Here is a 19,948-nt window from a genome sequence, read left to right as displayed (position 1 = left end):
GCTATAGTCATAAAACCACAACACTGAGATGGCTTTAACTTGTAGGACTGGAACAAATTAAAAAGAGCACTAACATCCAGTGCTAATGAGAATGCTGGGAAACCACTGCTCTCACACACGAATAATGGGAACAGGAATTGCCACAATCTTTTCTGAAAACTGGCAAGAGGAATTAAAATTTTAATTGTTAACCATTAAAGAAAAATTCATAATTTTATATTTGAGCACTGTTAAAAGCTTTGCTGATTCAAAGAAACTGTTAAAAATTAAAATACAAATCATAGACCAAGTAAAACATTTATACATCACATATTTGTTAAAGGACTTCTATCCCAGAAATAACAAAACTCATTATTAATTTTTTAAAAATGCATAAAAGACCAATCAAAATCCCAACGGCATTTCTTGTAGAAATAGAGAAAGCAATCATGAAATTCATATGGAAAAATAAACGACCCAGAATAGCAAAAACAAAACTCTAAGCAGGAAGTGTGAATCAGGCGGTATAGCGATACCAGACTTCAAACTATACTACAGAGCAATAGTAACAAAAACAGCATGGTACTGGTACCAAAACAGGCGGGTGGACCAATGGTACAGAATAGAGGACACAGAAACCAATCCACAAAACTACAACTACCTTATATTTGATAAAGGGGCTAAAAGCATGCAATGGAGGAAGGATAGCATCTTCAACAAATGGTGCTGGGAAAACTGGAAATCCATATGCAACAAAATGAAACTGAATCCCTTTCTCTCGCCATGCACAAAAGTTAATTCAAAATGGATCAAGGAGCTTGATATCAAATCAGAGACGCGCCGTCTGATAGAAGAAAAAGTTGGCTACGATCTACATACTGTGGGGTCGGGCTCCAAATTCCTCAATAGGACACCCATAGCACAAAAGTTAATAACTAGAATCAACAAATGGGACTTACTCAAACTAAAAAGTTTTTTCTCAGCAAAAGAAACAATAAGAGAGGTAAATAGAGAGCCTACATCCTGGGAACAAATCTTTACTCCTCACACTTCAGATAGAGCCCTAATATCCAGAGTATACAAAGAACTCCAAAAATTAGACAATAAGAGAACAAACAACCCAATCAACAAATGGGCCAAGGACCTGAACAGACACTTCTCAGAGGAGGACATACAATCAATCAACAAGTACATGAAAAAATGCTCACCATCTCTAGCAGTCAGAGAAATGCAAATCAAAACCACCCTAAGATACCATCTCACTCCAGTTAGATTGGCAGCCATTATGAAGTCAAACAACAACAAGTGCTGGCGAGGATGTGGGGAAAAGGGTACACTTGTACATTGCTGGTGGGACTGCAAATTGGTGCAGCCAATTTGGAAAGCAGTATGGAGATTTCTTGGAAATCTGGGAATGGAGCCACCATTTGACCCAGCTATTCCCCTTCTCGGTCTATTCCCTAAAGACCTAAAAAGAGCATGCTACAGGGACACTGCTACATCGATGTTCATAGCAGCACAATTCACAATAGCAAGACTGTGGAACCAACCTAGATGCCCTTCAATAGATGAATGGATAAAAAAAATGTGGCATTTATACACAATCGAGTATTACTCTGCATTAAAAAATGACAAAATCATAGAATTTACAGGGAAATGGATGGCATTAGAGCAGATTATGCTAAGTGAAGCTAGCCAATCCCTAAAAAACAAATGCCAAATGTCTTCTTTGATATAAGGAGAGTAACTAAGAACAGAGTAGGGTCGAAGAGCATGAGAAGAAGATTAATATTAAACAGGGATGAAAGGTGGGAGGGAAAGGGAGAGAGAAGGGAAATTGCATGGAAATGGAAGGAGACCCTCAGAGTTATACAAAAGTACATACAAGAGGAAGTGAGGGGAAAGGGAAAAATAATACAAGGGGGACAAATGAATGTCAGTAGAGGGGGCAGAGAGAGAAGAGGGGAGGGGAGGGGAGGGGGGGTAGTATAGGATAGGAAAGGCAGCAGAACACAACAGACACTAGTATGGCAATATGTAAATCAATGGATGTGTAACTGATGTAATTCTGCAATCTGTATATGGGGTAAAAATGGGAGCTCATAACCCACTTGAATCAAAGTGTGAAATATGATATATCAAGAACTATGTAATGTTTTGAACAGCCAACAATAAAAAATTTTTAAAAAAATGCATAAAAGACATGAACAAGCAATTCAACAAAGAAGACACACGGATCATAATGACATGAAGAGATGCCCAATCTCATTAATCATAAGGGAGAAATGCTAATTAATTAAAATCACAAGGACATACCATTACCTACACTAAAGAACTATTAAATTCAAAAGACAGTCAATACCAACTATGAGCAGGATGTGGAGGAACTAGAACTAACACATACTGCTGACACTTTTAAAGTTAAAAAGTTTTGTGAAGTGTGAGAGATAGAAGTTTAATTTTATTTTGCTACATATGGATTTCCAAAACTCAAATCTAAGTGGATCAAGGATCTAGGCATTAGATGAGAGACCCTGCCTACTAGATGAAAAAGTAGGTCCAACTCTCCATTGTGTTGGCTTAGAAACTGAATTCCTCAACAAGACTCCTAAAGCACAAGAAGAAAGTCAATAATCAACAAATTGGATGGAAACAAACTAAAATGCTTCTTTACAGCAAAGGAAACAAGCCAGAATGTGAAGAGAGAGCCTACAGAATGGGAGAAAATCTTTGCTACCTATACCTCAGATAGAACATTAATCTCCAGGATATATAAAGGACTCAAAACACTTAACACCAAAAAAGAACAAATAGCCCAATCAATTAATGGGCAAAGGAACTGAACACACTTCACAGAAGAAATACAATTGGTCAAGGAAGATATGAAAAACATCAACATTCTAGCAATTAGGGAAATGCAAATTAAAACTACACTGAGATTCCATCTCACTGCTGTCAGAATGGCAATTATCAAGAATACAAGTAACAATAAATGTTGATGAGGATGTGGGGGAAAAGATTCACTCAAACATAGCTGGTAGGAACGCAAACTGGTCCAACCACTATGGAAAGCAGTATGGAGATTCCTCAGAAAATATGGAATAGAACCACCATTTGACCAAGTTATCCCACTCCTTGGTTTATGCCCAAAAGACTTAAAATCATACTACAGTGAGGCAGCCAAGTCAATGTTTATAATGCCTCAATTCACAATAGCTGAACCATGGAATCAGCCTAGATGCCCTTCAACACATGAATGGATAAAGAAAATGTGATAGATATACACAATGGAATACTACTCAGCCATAAAGAGAAATCAAATTATGGCATTTGCCATAATTTGGAAATCACAGCATTTGGATGGAACTGGAGACTATCATGCTAAGTGAAATAAGTCAATCCTCAAAACCCAAAGTCTAAATGTTCTCTCTGATATGCAGATACTAACTTAGAATAAGGTTAGAGAAGAATAGAAGTACTATGGATTAGACAAAGGGGAATGAATGGAAAGTAGGGGATATGGGAATAGGAAAGATAATAGAATGAATTGGCCATTACTGTCCTGTTTGCAAATATGATTACACAACCAATATAATTCTATATCATGTAGAACCAGAAGAATGAGATGTTATATCCCACATACGTGTAATATGTCAAAATACATTCTACTGTCATGTATAACCAATAAGAACAAATTTTTTAAAAAGTTAAAAAGCAACTTAATATAAAACCAAGCAATCCTACTCCTAGGTATTACCCAAGAGAAATGAATACATTCCAGCAGAAAGATCTGAGAAAAATGTTTATAGTGTCTTTATTCATAATCACTAAAAATTAGACACAAGCCATGTGCTCATTGCAGGTAAAAGGATAAACAAATTATAGAATATCCATAAAATAAAATATTACTCAGTAAAAAAGAGGAGTGAAATCGTGACATATGCAAAAATGAATGAACCTCAAAAAATATCATGCTAAATGAAAGAAATCAGCGACACATGACCATTGCTTTTTCATTCCATTTACATAACATTTAGGAACAGATGTTAGTTCAGATGCAGGAAAAAAATGGGTATGAGGAGACTGCAAAGAGAAACATGAGAACATTTTAGGGTAACAAATCTATTTCTTTATGGTGGTGGTGGTGGGTTACATAACTATATAGAATATACATATGTCAAAATTACTTTTTGCTGCATTTGAATTATGCCTCAGTAAATATGACTTTATAAAATTTTCAAATACACACTTTTTTGAATCAAACATCCCACTGTGAGAAATTTACTAAAATAAGCATGTACATAAATGTGTGAAGAGTAAGGAAGAGAATAATGTACTAATGTATATAATAGGTAAATGGTTAAATAAATTGTTATATTCAACTATATAGAATATAATGTAAATCATTAAAAAGAATGAGTTTGCTGGACATGGCAGTACATGATTGTAACCCCAGCAACTCAGGAGGCTGATGCAACAGGATCGCAAGTTTGAGATCAGCCTCGGAAACTCAGCAATAACATGTCTCAAAATATTATTAAAAGAGCTGGGGTACAGCTCACTGACAGAGAAACCATAGATCCAATCCCCAGTACTACAAAAATAAAAGGTGGGGGGCAGTTAGAACTATATGAATTGACCTAGATAGATGCCTATGATATGCCATGATATATGTGGGGAAAAATATTATAAAATAATGGTTATATTTGGATCCTTTTCACTAAGAACAATTTTAAACCATTACATGCAAACATAATATAATTATATTATATTGATATTATAATATTTTTTTAAAGTGTGGACATATAAACATCAAAAAATGGTTGGCTTTTAGAAGCAGAAACTGAAGTCTAGGGAAAGAAATTATTTTACTTTCTCTATTTATCTCTGATTATTTATTTAACTACTAAAACTAAATATTTATGACTTTAATAATTTTAAAACATTTGATAAAGTAAAAAAAAGATCCATTATATGCTATTTAACCATCAAAAACTATTTACATCACAAATGGTGTGACTACTTTGTGTACAACCAGAGAAATGGAAAATTGTGCTCTATATATATACTATGAATTGAAATGCATTCTACTGTCATGTATAACAAATTAGGATAACTATATAATAAAATTTTTTTAAAACTCTCCACATGGAATAATTTAAATTTTGAAACTGTATTTATATTTTAAATATGTACAGGCCTGTATCATTTATGAGGAGAATATTTTCTGAGAAATGAATCAAGTAATTTCACATTGAACAAACATCAGATTGTACTTACATAAATCTATGTGGTTCAGCCTATTATACCTCAGCTATATGGTGTAGCTGCCATCATATATGTGATCCATCATCAGCTGAAATGTTGTTATGTGGTATATGACTGTATATAATTTAAATACATATAAATTAGTTATCCTTTAATAAACAGGTTATAGTATGCTAAAATTCATACATAAAGTATGCCAGTCAGTCTCTCAGTAATCGGATTTGGGATGATTTATATTTTTTTGATTTATGCAATGAATTTACATAACTTTTATATATCATACAAGTAAACTATTAAAAACCAATATCATTTAAAAATACACTTAGCATAATAACAAAGAATATCACATGGCCTTCAGAGCATTTTTAAAGAATTCTAAGATGGGGATTTCTCAACACAGAATTTTAATTAGGAATTAGATATATAATATTTTAATTATATTTTAAATATATAAAAATACATATTTACTCATTCCTCAGTATTCATGAGACATTGGTTTTCAGGATATCTTTTGGATACCAAAATCATAGACACCCAAGACCTTTATAGAAAATGGAATATACCCTATGTACAATCTCCTAAATACTTTAAATCATCTAATCATCTTCATCTCTACATTACTTATTGCTATGATTCAAGTGTACCCCAGAGTAAATAATGTTGGGAAGTGGTAGAATCTTTACAAGTGGGGTCTTGTGAGTGGTTCTTAGGCCATGGAGTGAGGGACCTGCCCTAATAAAGGTAGTTCTTGTGAGAGGAGTATGATGAAGCAAGCAAGGGTAGCCCCACTCACTTCTCCCCCACCCCCTGCCTGGCTTCCTAACTTGATATGTAATATTATTGCTTTGCATATGCTCCTGCCATTGCTATCCACTATGAGGTCACTCAGCCAAGAGGCAGCCCTTACCACTATGCCTGCAAAATTCCATTTGGACTTTAAACTTCCAGAACTATGAGCTAAATAAAGTTCTTTTAAGTACCTTGTGTAAGGCGTATTGTTATAGTAACTGAAAGCTGATTAATACATTTCTAATGCCTGATACATCACAAGCCCTATGTAAATAATTATTACATTATATTGTTTCCAGAATAATGACAAGAAAAATCTGCACCTTTTCAGTATAGACAAAATTTTTTAAAATATTTTCAGTTCACAGTTTAAATCTGTGGATATGGAACCTATTGCTACAGAGGACTGAACATCATTTGTTATCTCTAAGTTTGAGCATTTCAAAAGTTTTCATCAATGAGCATGTATTACTTTAATGACTGGGGAGAAAAGTTAATTTCTAAGACAAAGGCACTTCTCAGGTAAATTCAGTGACATATACTTTGGGGGAATTTTTTTTCTATAACAAAGAAAAAGGGAACAGGAAGACCATTTGCTTTGTAAAATCAGTCTCATGCTTATAATTCTACAGGTTTAATTAAACACTTAGTACAGAAGAGTTTGGATGAGAGAATTCCTTTCAGTTTTCCATTCCTCTCAGCTCCTACTTATGAGAAAAGTAAGTAAAGAAACAAATTATCAAGATAAAGAAGAATTTGGATGTCAGAGCCAGTGACACGCTGACCATAACTGCTTGGCCTGGAGAAGATAAGCCAATATCCAAAAGTGGGTAGACTTGCTGGGGCTTGGGTCTGATGGAAGGGGACAACTGACCTGGAAATAGCATTAGGAAGTCTGAAGAGGAAGTACCCAAAGGTTGACTTGTAAGTGGTAGCAGGAAATAGTGGTATACAGTAAGCACTTAGTAAATACTGTTGCAAATTAAATCCAGTTTTTTTGATTACTCATTCCCCAGCCAGGCAGAAAATGAGCAGCAACAAAAGTAAGCTCCTTCTCCTGATCCCTAATAAAGAAGCCTTTATCCTCCCAAACCTGAGAATCACTGTTTTGGATAAAGATCCTGAAAATTCACTTATATTTAGCCAGACTTTAAAATGAAATCTTTAATTTTTATTCAAGAATTGTGAAATCAGAACCACAATCAGAATTCAGAGAGACTGAATATATGTATACATTACTTCAAAAGTACAAATTCCCATCAAGTGTGCTTGAAGAGTTAGGATGATTATTTTTAGTACTTATAAAGAATGTGTTAATACAAAGATTTTGTTTGTTAAGTTACTTATAAAATATATCACATTATAGAGGGTGTGATGGTTAGTTTTATGTGTCAATTTGACTGGATTAAAAAGTAACTAGAGAACTCGTAAAGGTATGTTTTTGAGGGTGTTTCCAGAGGAGACTGGTGTGTAAGTCTGACTAGACTAAGTGGGGAAGGTCTGCCCTCAATGTGGGCAGGCACCATTTAATTAGCTGGGGGCCTCGAGAGAATGAAGAAAGCAGAGAAAGGCAATTTCTGTTCTTTTTCTCTCCTGGAGCTGGGATATTCCTCTTCTCCTGCCCTTGGACATCAGAGCTCCGATTCTCCAACCATTGAACTTCAGAACTTACATCAATAGTTCCCAGTGTATATGGTATATATACATGTATGATATATATCATATACCTATCCTAGCCCTGTAGAAGATTTTCTTTGGTACTTTACTTCACATCCCTCTATAAAATGTTGATAAACATGCAAATAAATGCCCACAGTGCTACAGACTAATCACTTTTCAAGGTCATTTTTAAACATTATTTTATTTTATTTGATAAAGTTGGCAGTAAATGCCATGGGGGAAAAAAACTGATATTAAAAACTCTGCTATCCTCAGGTTTTGGTTTTGCTACACATCCAATCACACCCACCTGGCTTCATGTTAATAGGCAAATATACTTTCTTTCCTTGTCCTCTCACGTGAATTTAAGATGTGATGTTACTATATGAAGGGATTTTAAAATGGCTTTCAATGACCCTAAAAGAAAACTTGGCAAATGGGAGACATGAAACTGATCCAAGCATATGGGATAGAGTAGAAAAAAATATAGAATACTTAATGATATAATTTGGGCAGATAAGTTTACAGTAGATTCACTTAAGTAGGGAAATTAGTAAAATATAGAGGCAGATGGATCTCCCAAGATCTCAAGAACAACAATAACTGAACTCATTTTAATAAGAGTCAATCAAAGAAGGGAGGTGATGTTTTTCAAACCATTAACAAAATTAATTCTGAAACATAATTAAAATGCATTGACAAATTATTTTACACTTCCACCAATTGCCCGTAATGGCATAAACAATTGGTAAATGCAGTGAAAATGAAGAAAAGAGCTCTTTAGTTTGGGATAATCACAAAAGATGCTACCAAGAAGGAATTTTAGTCAAAAATAGATTTTGTCCTGGGTTGGCTACTGCAGCTTTAGGCATGGCTAGAAATAGTTAGTTACCTGAGCATTTATTTTGTGCAAACTGAAAGAACAGTTTTTACACAACTGAGAGCTCCTTTGCTTCACTGAAGTTAACAGAATGGGCCACAACAGGGAAGTGCAATCTCTTATTCAATTCATATGCTACAGTTACACAGAAAGCCAACTTTAGGACTATCACTTTAGTTGAGGGTTTAGTGACTGAAGAAAGGTATAAAACCAAAAGTGGCAACCAATAACATGACAAAATAAAATGTGTCTTGAATAATGCCACTCATTTATAATGACTGGCTTCAAGTTGCCTGGCTACAGAGGCTAACTAGATAACTTCACAGAGAAAAAAATATTTTTAAAAAAACTCATTTCATGGTAATTCACTAAGATGCTCTACATATTATCCAGAATACTATTCCTCCAGGAATATAATTTCTAAATTTCTAGAATTTCTAAGCAAAAATCCTAGAAAATTTAATTCCCCTTAAGGCTGACTTAACTTTTATCTTTTCCCTTTGATTATGGTACAGGGATCACTCAGAAAAATTCAATGTATACCTTCAAAAAGGGAAAAAGAGGGAGGAGGAGGGGAGACAAATAACTGAATCTGAATCTGTAAAAGTTATAAAAAAAAAAAACATCAACACTATCCCTTAAAAAGTAGTCTTCAAGTGAATTCACTCATTATGTATGTAACATTTTCAGAAAATTTATAGAGCATTCCTGTATTAAGAATCATGATAACATGAAGAGGTGTGTGACATCTGATCCCTGTTCTTTCTTAAAGGCTCTCACCAGTTCTCCCTTTCATTAGTCACTCTTTTAATGACATGCACAGGGACAACACTCTCATACTCAGGGATCTTCAGGACAAGCATACATATCCATGCCATCAAGTCAGCGTGAAAAGTGCAGCACATGGCTCATAGCCATTTAAAATAATTCCAGTAGTTCCATCACCTTCCGGTAACCTTAGAGTTTATTTCAAAAACTCCCTAAGTTAGGTGAATCTAATATTATTTTTAAAACCAGGTAAATCATTCACATGAGAACATTAAAACAAATCTAAAACCATGTAGAAACACATAAAAACAATCTACTTTTCTAAAAAATATGATGTAAAAAGAAATATTTCAATAAGATAAAGTTTGGGATTTTTTTATTACTTTCTATTAACTAGGTTATCACCAAGGACTATAGAATTGTCTCCTTTTTGTAAGTGGTTAGAAGACTTTTAAGGCTGGAATATCACTTGCCCTTATCTGTTTAAAAGGAATTATTAGTTAAAATGTAGAATTGAACACATGCTTCTGACCTCAGCAGCTGAGAGTCATGTCAGCTGAGGGTGGGACACCTAACAGTGAGGAGTTGCTTGTGAGGTGGAGGACATGCTTTTAACCATCTGACATTGCAAACACATTATTAATTTTTTTACTATATTGGAATCTTGGTTGGCCCATCTTAAAAATAAAGAATATGCCTCAAGCTGACCAGGAAACAATCACACACTTCTCCTCATATATATGAAATTCCGTAAATACCTAGGTTAGGGGGGAAGAAGGGTTTGAAAAACTCATGTTTTCTTAGATTTTAGTGACCCAGTTTCCTCATCATATTCCCATATAAATACTTTCATTGCAAATATTTCACACATTATGCCAGACTTACACAAAATAAGTAGATCATCACCAAGTAGAAATCCTAGAGTAGGTGTTCTAAATGTGTTGGTAAAGAAAGTCACTTCGTTTGAGGTCCCTGCCCCTTCAACCTCACCCTCCTTACCAATATACATTCATCACCGAAAAGGGAAATATTTACAAAACTTAGTTTAGTTATGTTTAAATATTATGTTTAGCTGTCTGGAGACCATGTTCTCAAGATTTATACAAGAAATCAAGGATTAAACTTCATAACAATTAGAAAACCACACTGTGTAAAATCAAAGACTTAGTTAAAGGACATTAAAATAGTTTTACCATTGGTGCTACACTGAAATGACTCCATGTCTTCCCAACACCTGGAACCAAAACCTTTTGAACTTTCATGTAAACAAACCAGGGCATACCAAATGCTCTGTCTGCTGCAAGGTACCACTCTGCACAGGCATTTGGGTGAAAAATGTGGAAAACGCCTGAGGACTCTTTGAAGCAGCTTGGGAGAAGTAAGAGCAGGAAAGAGGCTCTTCTCTAGGGTAAGTTTGTTTAGTAGAAAGTAAGCAAGTTGTCAGGGTAAAAGTTGACAATGTTGATTCCAACAGTTTGAATTGTGAATAAACATCCAAAGGGATTATGTTACTGAGAATTAGAAAAGATTCCATTGAACTCAATAGAACACTTGTGTTTTCAAAGATAATATGCCTTCAAGCCATACTCTGGATCCACAGTTTAGGGTTAGAATTACCCTAAGCTCTTTATATGCCACATTAAAGAACACAGGGTATGACCCCTCTAATACATGTCAAAAAATATTAAAATAAAATAAAATGTGTCATTTCCAATCCCTGAATTGGAGAATAGTAAACATATATACATGTATACATTTGAGGTAGAGTAAAGAATCTTGGAGAAAAATCTGTTCTTCCCAAACATCTAAACTTAAACTCAGTTTCACTAACCAATTTAGGGAAATATATGCATTGGCCATAAATCACTTTTAAGTTTGCCCTCCTTAATGATCTATCAACGAGCAAAAAACAGGGCCTATACTTATGAAATCCATAATCCTCTTCTCTGCTCACCAAAGCCACATTTAAATCTGGCTTTCATCTCATGCTGTTGGGTTTTCCACCAGGTACAAGATGAAAAGTTGGAAGAGTCTTGTGCTTTTTCAAAAGCAAAACAATTTGGTTGCCACTCAGCAATTCCTGGTGAAATGCCAGGAAGCCTGTAAAAAAAGTTAAAATTTTCCTAACTTAGAGTTCACAAATCAAGTAAGTGTGAATGTTCATAGCCTATCAGACATTCTATTTTTGTTTTGTTTTTAAACTATTCATAAACAAGGCAAAACACATGCCTTTGACCTGTTAAAGTTCATTCAGATCAATATGTAGATCTGCCTTGCATGTTCTCAAAAAAAAAAAAAAAAAAAGATGGAGGTAACTTGGACTGCTCTTTTTAGTTTATCTCAAATTCTAAATGATTCTCACATTCAAATCTGTTACTATAGTCTTCTCCAAAGCCTAATAAAGACATGCAACTAAGCATGTTCTTTACTAGCAAAGTTTGCAGACAACCCTGCCAAAAGTTGATTCTCCTTGCAGCTCTGATACATAGGCACTTCCGTCCTAGAACTAAGAAGTAAGGGAATATGACTCAGTCTCATAGCCTCTTTACTCGTTAAAAAAAAATCAAATTCCCCAAATATTTTCAAACACCATCAGGAATAGAACATTCCCAGCTCTGCCTAAAGATTATTATCTCTTTAACATTTCATCTTTATATTCACTGGGTTCATACAAAGGGCATGCACAGAAAGAGGAAAATAACTGCTTCTTATAAGATACCAAATTTAGTAATTTTCTCAAATCTACTGGCACACATCTAGAAAGTCATATTTTTATAAGTCTTCAAGGTTGTCATTGGTTCTGTCTTTTGAGAAAACACATGCTGAATCGTCCATAACTTCAAGCCAAAATACATCTGAAAACTATAAGAACTATTTGTTTTAGAAAGACAAGAATCACCACAATTAAAAATGTGATATAGTGGGTGGAGACAGATGTAGGCTCATCTGAATCCCACACTAGTATCCCCAAGCATCAACTTGCTAACTGATGAAGATCATCAATATATAATGCTCTAAGATTCTAGCTGATTCCAGTTGCCTTACCTGTTAATATGAGATTACTGTAAGTATTGGAGAATTGCTCCTTTAGAAGAACCAGATGCATCTGAGCTGCCTTCTCTCTTTGAAGCTCCAGCATAATATCAGGGTGCTGAGCAATTTTGCAGCCTTTCTGTTTATCCAAAGCAACATCACTTCGAACAATGTCTACAAAAAGAAAGAAAGAAGACTGGCAACAAAAGCAAAATCTAAAATAAAACAAATATATATATATACATCAAAGGTTTATTTTACCCCAAATAACACAATTTGTAAGCTACAAGAGTTTTCATCAAACTAAAGAAATGCAGAAGTATTAACCCTGCAGGATTTTCAACTCCATGACACATACTCAAAGTTCCTCTGGTTATTTACAAATTCTTTGGAGATTTCTGTTTCTTAGCTCTCTCTGACCTCATTAAAGAGTCTACTCAGACATTCTCCTTCTTAGCTCACCTCCAAGACTTTTTTATCTCCAGGGCCCTTTTCTTAATATCATTTCCCCTTTTTTTCATGGAGAATAATAATACAACTTTGAATACTAGTGACTATGAAGGTCATTTCCTCTCAACAGAAGGCAAAAGGAATAGTGTATTTAGATTATACCTTTATAAAACTTTTTAATTAGATTGTCTCATCATATTCATCATCAAAATATTATGAAAGTGACAGACATTGCTGACCCAAACTGTAAACACAATCCCTTCTTCCTTGCCTTCTTCTAGTCTAGACACTGAAAAGTACAGTGTACAATTTCCTAGTTTTCCTTGAAATAAAGTGTGCCTGTGCTACATAGTTCTGGCCAGTGAGTTACAGAAATACATCTTAAAGAGGAACCCCCCTTGCCAAATTAAGAGTCAGAGCCTCACTAAGAGAAAAGTCTTTTAGTTTTTTAGTTCTTCCTATTCTTTATACATGAAACATAGACATAAGGACCAGGGTTTTACTAGGCATTTTGTGCCCATGATTCAAGAAGCTAGAACCCAAAAAACTACATGCTAAGGATGTTTTTATGGTTTATATGTGAGGTGTCCCCCAAAAGCTCATGTGTAAGACAATGCAAGAAAGTTTAGAGTTGAAATGATTGGGTTATGAGAGCCTTAACCCTATCAGTGAATTAATCCCCTAATAGGGATAGTGGAATCAATAAGCAGGTAGGGTGGTTGGAGGAGGTAGTCCTGGAGGCATGCCTTAGAGGTATATATGTTATCTTTGTTGGGCAGACCTTCTTTCTGTTTCCTGATCATATCCTGAGCCACTTTCCTCTACCACACTCTTCTGCCATGATGCCTCAACTCAAGACCCATGGAATGGAGCCATCTGTCTTTGAACTGAAATCTCTAAAACCATAAGTTTCAAAATAAACTTTCTCTCCTTAAAATTGTTTTCATCAGGTTCATTGGCCCCAGAAACTCAAAAAAAAGCTGACTAAAATAGATGTTGAACAGGAAAATTAAAAGAGCCTACAGTTGAGGCTAGAGTTGTAGCTAAGTGGTAGAGCTCTTGTCTAGCACTTGTGAGACACTGGGTTCCACCCTCAACACCACATAAAAATAAATAAATAAAGTAAAAGCATTGTGTCCATATACAACTAAAAATATATACATTAAAAAGAGCCTAAATTCTCTAATCTCTATATTAAATAGACTGTCCATCTCTTGATTTCTTTTTATATGAGACAAACACTATTCACATAAGCCACTAATTGTCAATTACCTGCTTTGTAAATCCTAACCTGTTTTTGTAATCCTGAACAATAAATAATAATAATAATATACCTATTTTATATATGAGGAAACAGATCCATAAACCTTAAGTAACTTGTTCAAATCCACACAGCCTGGTCAATAACCAAATATGGGAATTTTAGAAGTCCAGTGCTCTTTTAGAAGTAACTCCTTTCTGAGGACCAATGGAGTAGAGGAAGGGGAACAAGAGGGAGGGAAGAGGAGAGGGCATGGAGAAGTACAGGGGAATGAAATCTACCAAATTATGCTATATCTATGTATGAACATACCATACATATATATGATTATAATACACAAATTAAAATAACAACAATAGGAGATTGGTAGAGTAGAGCAAGCAGATGGGGGAGGATAGAGGAGAGGGAAAGGGAAGGCATTAAGGAATAAAATTGCTTAACTATGTTATGTACATTTTTTAATATGAAATAATAAATCTCACTATTGTACATGATTATAATATAACAATAAAAATTGGAAAAAAAGAAATTACTCCTTTTTAATAGTTCATGAGCTTAATATTGGAATCATATTAAACAACAAAAGTGATGAACTAAAAAGAAAAGCTGAATTATATTATTATAAAAGTATATCAGACTATCTGGAAAGAAATGTATATGATGTTTCTTAGAAAAGGTACAAAAATTACACTAAATCATAAAGGGTGAAGAAGAATATCAATTATCCTTGTATCTTCTGATAGAAATCTAAACTCTATTTCCCATCTAATAAATGTATTGCTCAGAGCACATAGGAAGCAACAATTGTAACTGATCTCACCATCATTCCAACCAGAATCTTGAATAAAGTGCCAATATTATCATACCATTAATATTAAGAAAAGAAAATTACTAAAATGGTCAAAGATATGTTCTAGATCTAAGAAAAGTACCTTTCAAAAACATTTGGAAAGAAAACAGATATACTGTATAAATTCTTTATTCAACCTTACCTGTTTGAAATTGTATCAAAGACTACATAAACACAAAGCAAGGATATTTATCAAAGATGTACATGGTCATATATCTGAAGGAAGAGTTAATATCATAGATGAAAGACTCAAAATTCAAAATTATCTTGGTAACCTTGAACCTTGGGATGAAATCTTCAAAATGAAGGTGAAGATATGAATACAAACTGCTGCATTTATAGATTCAAGATGGTGGATTAGAGGAAGGCTGCATTTTCAGTTGTTCTGTGGCTTCAAATTCAAGCAACAGGACTACTGCTTCTCAGAAAAGTGGATGAAAGAGGAATTTCACTAAAATTCAATATTGGACAGAGTGCCTTAGAGACTCAGAAATTCAGGTGCACTGAGTGAACACTAAAGAAGAGTTTCTGGAGCTAAGTCATTGCAATAGCAGCTGAGACAGCAGCAGTGGTACTCATTCACCACAGAGGGAAGAGAGAACACAGAGAGAGAAATACAATGAACAGATTTGGTACAGAAAAATCTGTAGATCAGAAAAATAGCCAAAATTTAGCTGATTCAGGGGCTGTATAGCAAGCAGATGTTTGAAAAGCCCTCTCTATTTCTCAAATGGCAAGCAAACAGATAAGAAAGTGTAGTGGCATCCCTTTCTCCCCAGAAAATCCTAATTAAGCTTCTCCAGAGACCCTCACCATAACTGTTGTTCTTAGACTATCAGCAAGAATTTCTGCAATAGAGTTTTCAGGTGGGAAGTGTATTGCTGAAGCAGGACATGATAAGAAAGACTAACCCAAGGCTTCCACAGAGGCATTTGCATTCTTGTTTCCAGGCTGGGTTCAATACCCTAAACAGTGGAAAAAAGCTGCTTTGGAGTAAACAACTGTAGATTGTGAGACTCTGAGGCCTTCACCCTGTACACTGGATATAAAGTTCTGAAACTTTCTGAACTCGGAGTTCAGGGAGACTGATTGACTGTAGCAAAAGCCTTTTTCCCCTCTGGACCTGGCTGCAGCCAATAAACCTGCTTTCTGCTAATTCCTCAATGTCCAGCCTCATCTATCCCACAACAGCAGGAGCCATCTTGAGGAAGCCACACTCTAGACTACTACTGCAGAAAACCTGGGAGGTCATAGCAAACATTGCCATAGTCTCCCAGCAAGTGCATACCATGTGGCCTAGGGTATACCCAGGAAAACATGAGTGAAACAGGCACAGAGAACCCAGTCGGATTCAAGTAAGAGAAAAGAATAACTTGTTTTCTCTCTAAAGTTTGGCAGTTCACATGATCACCCAAAAAGGGTAGGAAAAATAAGGAGGTAAGTGTGAATCCACTGAGGGACAAAGTCTGGGGAGGCTGCATGCATCAACAGCAGAGCTTGTGAAAGATTGACTCACCTGCCCCTCAAGGAGAATTCTTGGGACATCCCTTAGATCCACACTCCCAGCAAAGATCAGAACCTACCTGTCCCTAGAAATGTGTTGCTATAATCTCTCCAGAGCAAATACCACCCAACAAAGTCCCTAAAGCCAGATTAGATCTAAGCCCCAGGCTCCAGAACTCCCCTCATAGAATTCTGCAACAACCCCACGAAGGGAGTACATCTATCTCATCCATGCAGACAAAACTTCAATCCACAGTATTTCCCGTTCCATGCTACTTTATACTGGTAAGAGAGAACCTGATAATTATTTCAACCAGCTTCAGTTTGGGGGCTATTCCAGCTGGCAGCTTAGTGAGCAACACAAACAGAAGAAGAGGTTAACAACCACCAGCCCTTGTGTGTGTGTGTGTGTGTGTGTGCGTTCTCTCTCTCTCTCTCTCTCTCTCTCTCTCTCTCTCTCTCTCTCTCTCTCTCTCTCTGTAGCCCAAGAAATGGAAAACACAGTTGGGCACAGATAATGACCATCTATTCTCACTGACTGTTTTTGACCATCTCTGTGGAGACTATTCCTTAATTTTTCATTAATAATCATTTTTTTCCTTTTCTTTTCTTTTTGGTGTGTATGTGTGTGTGTTCTTGCTGTGCTAACTGGTTTATAAATACATATAAACATATATGTTTCTTTTTTCATTTTTAGCTTTTCTTTTTTTACAAAAGTTATTATTTTCTTCCTTGTCTGGAGGGTTACAGGTTTGGGTTTGTATATTTTTGTTTGGCTTGACTTCTATTTCTCTTTTTCTCCTTTCTTCTACTGCTAAGAGCTCAAGTTAATAAAATTAGAGATGAAAACGAAAAAATCACCACAGACATCACACAAATCTAAAAGATCATTGAGGACTATTTTGAAAACTTGTAGTCTAACAAATTGGAAAACCTAGTAGAAATAGATACATATAAACACATATGACTGTTAAAATGGAATTAAGAGAACAGAAAACCTAGACAGACCAACAAGTAGCACTAACATAGAAGCAGTAATAATTCTTTTTCCAAAAAAGAAAAACCCAGGACCAGATGGATCCTCAGCTGAATTCTATCAGCTCTTTAAAGAAGAAATAATGCCAATTATCCTTAAATTATTCCATGAAATAGAAAGGGATGGAACACTTCTATGAAGCCAGTACCAAACTAATAACCAAAACCAGATAAGGACACGTCAATGAAAGAAAATTATAGACAAATATCCCTGATGAAGTTAGATGTAAAAATCCTTAATAAAATATTAACAAATCATATCCAACAATATATAAGAATATTTTACATCACAACCAAGTTGGTTTTATCACAAGAGGGCAAGAATGGTTTAACATATGCAAATCAGTATAGGTAATTAATCTCATAAATAGAATTAAGGACAAAAATCACATAATCATCTCAACAGATGTAGAGAAAGTCTTTAACAAAATTCAGTAGATCATGAGCAATTAGGGAAATGCAAATTAAAACTACACTCAAATTTATTAATTTGAGCTGTCTCTCCTTTTCATTTTGTTAGTTTGGCTAAGGGCTTTCAATTTGGTTTATCTTTTCAAAGAAACAACTCTTTGTTTCCTTGATCCTTCGTGGTTTTTAAATTCTCAATTTCATTGATTTTGTTTTTGATCTGAATTATTTCCTTCCTTTTTCTACTGGTTTTGGAATTTGTTCTTATTTTTCAAGGGCCTTGAAATGCATCATTAAGCTCTTTATTCGGGAACTGACTTTCTTATTCTAGTCAGAATGGCAGCCATCAAGAATATGAACAATAATAAATGCTGGAGAGGACATGGAGAAAAAGGACCACTTTAACACTGTTAGTGGGACTGTAAACTAGCATAACCACTATGGAAATCATTATGGAGGTTCTTCAAAAAACTATGAATGGAACCAACATATGATCTAGCTATAATACCCCTTGGTCTTTATCCTGAAGAATTAAAGTCATCATACTATAGGATACATGCATACCCATGTTAGCAGCATAATTCACAATAACCAAGCTATGGAATCAGCTGTGTCCATCAATGGGTGAATGGATAAAGAAAATGTGGTATATATATATATATATATATATATATATATATATACACAATATAGTTTTATTCAGTCATAAAGAACATTATGTCATTTGCAGGAAAATAAGTGAAACTGAGACCATTATGTTAAATCAAATAAGTCAAACTCAGAAAGTCAAGGGTTATATGTTTTCTCTTATATGTGGAAGCTAGAGAGAAAAAAGGAAAAAAAAAAGTTGGGGTAATCTTCTGAAAATCAAAGGGAGATTAGTAGAGTAGATACCAGAGAAAGGAAGAAAGAGAGGAACAGGGAAAATACTGGGGAATGATATTGGCCAAATTATATTGTTATATCATGTGCATGTACAAACACGTAACAACAAATCCCACCATTATGTACAACTATAATGCACCAATAAAAATATGGAATAAAGCACTGTGTTTATATTGAAAATTAAATATAAAGATAAGATGGGAAGGTCAGAAAAAAATAGAAGCTCATATATTTAGGATCTTATTAAGATTTGTAGGATTTAGTTGTATATGACCTTAATATGTCAGTATTATGGTACTATCACCAAAATGATTGACACAGTCTTAATATAAGTTAATAGAACTAGAACATTTAGAATACCAGAGGCAACATAGTGGTACTGCATCCAATGCAAGCCAACTGCAACATAGTGAAGAGTTTCAATTGCAAGCAGAACTTGCTTCAGATTCTGTCTTTGTGGTCACTTATTTGTCATAGAAAGGGTAGATTAAAACATCTCTCTAAGCCTCAAATTCTTCATATAAATTACTGTAAAAACACAAAGAATTTTGCACTATTCATCCCACATATTAAGAACCAATAAAGGGTAGCTATTATTTTTGTTATTATGATTCTACTTGTGGAAGCGGGGCTGGGGTTGTGGCTCAGAAGTAGAGCACTTGCCTAGCACATGTGGGGGCTGGGTTTGATCCTCAGCACTACATAAAAATAAAACAAAGGTATTGTGTCCAACTACAACTAAAACAAAATTTTTTTTAATTCTACTTGTGGAATTATATCTATTTCTAGCTGTATAGTCTCAAAAAGAGAATGATTATCTCAAGTGCACTGAAAGAAAATCATAAACATGGGAAATAAATTTGATTTTTAAAATGGTGAAAAAACCAAGTGTTGATCCTGATCAAGGGGGGGAAAAAGGCAACTTGTTTCATTCAGAAGGGGTAATTCAATCAAGTGTATATCCAGACAACCAAACACACAAGAATAAACAGGCTCTTTATTTCCACATGAGAAAATCTTATAAAAGACACAATCAGATAAGGAAAAGGGCTACGTGAGAGTTTTCCATCCACAGAGATATTCAAGCAGAGATTAGGTAACACAAGTACAATAAAATGATTCTACAACAGACATTAAAACCTGCCAGGGCCAGGAAAGGTGGCATATGCCCATATTCCCA

General features: G+C 34.9%; 1 protein-coding gene across 3 annotated transcripts in view; it reads right to left on the bottom strand.

Annotated features, from left to right (window-relative positions):
* The window catches only part of Hpse2 (heparanase 2 (inactive)), a 664,554-nt gene that overhangs the window by 569,380 nt on the left and 75,226 nt on the right, over window positions 1–19,948 (bottom strand). For 2 of the 3 annotated variants that reach the window (XM_027930190.2, XM_027930191.2), the window contains exon 3: window positions 12,389–12,550. The exons of the other annotated variant lie outside the window; for it this stretch is intronic. In XM_027930190.2, the coding sequence (XP_027785991.1) occupies window positions 12,389–12,550 (162 nt within the window). The remainder of the gene's footprint in view (window positions 1–12,388; window positions 12,551–19,948) is intronic. 3 annotated transcript variants of the gene reach the window in all.

Source organism: Marmota flaviventris, chromosome 4, assembly GCF_047511675.1.
Source record: "Marmota flaviventris isolate mMarFla1 chromosome 4, mMarFla1.hap1, whole genome shotgun sequence".
Lineage (NCBI taxonomy): Eukaryota > Metazoa > Chordata > Mammalia > Rodentia > Sciuridae > Marmota > Marmota flaviventris.
The sequence above is the reverse complement of the archived record's forward strand: the minus strand, read 5'-3'. Positions and strand labels throughout refer to the sequence as shown.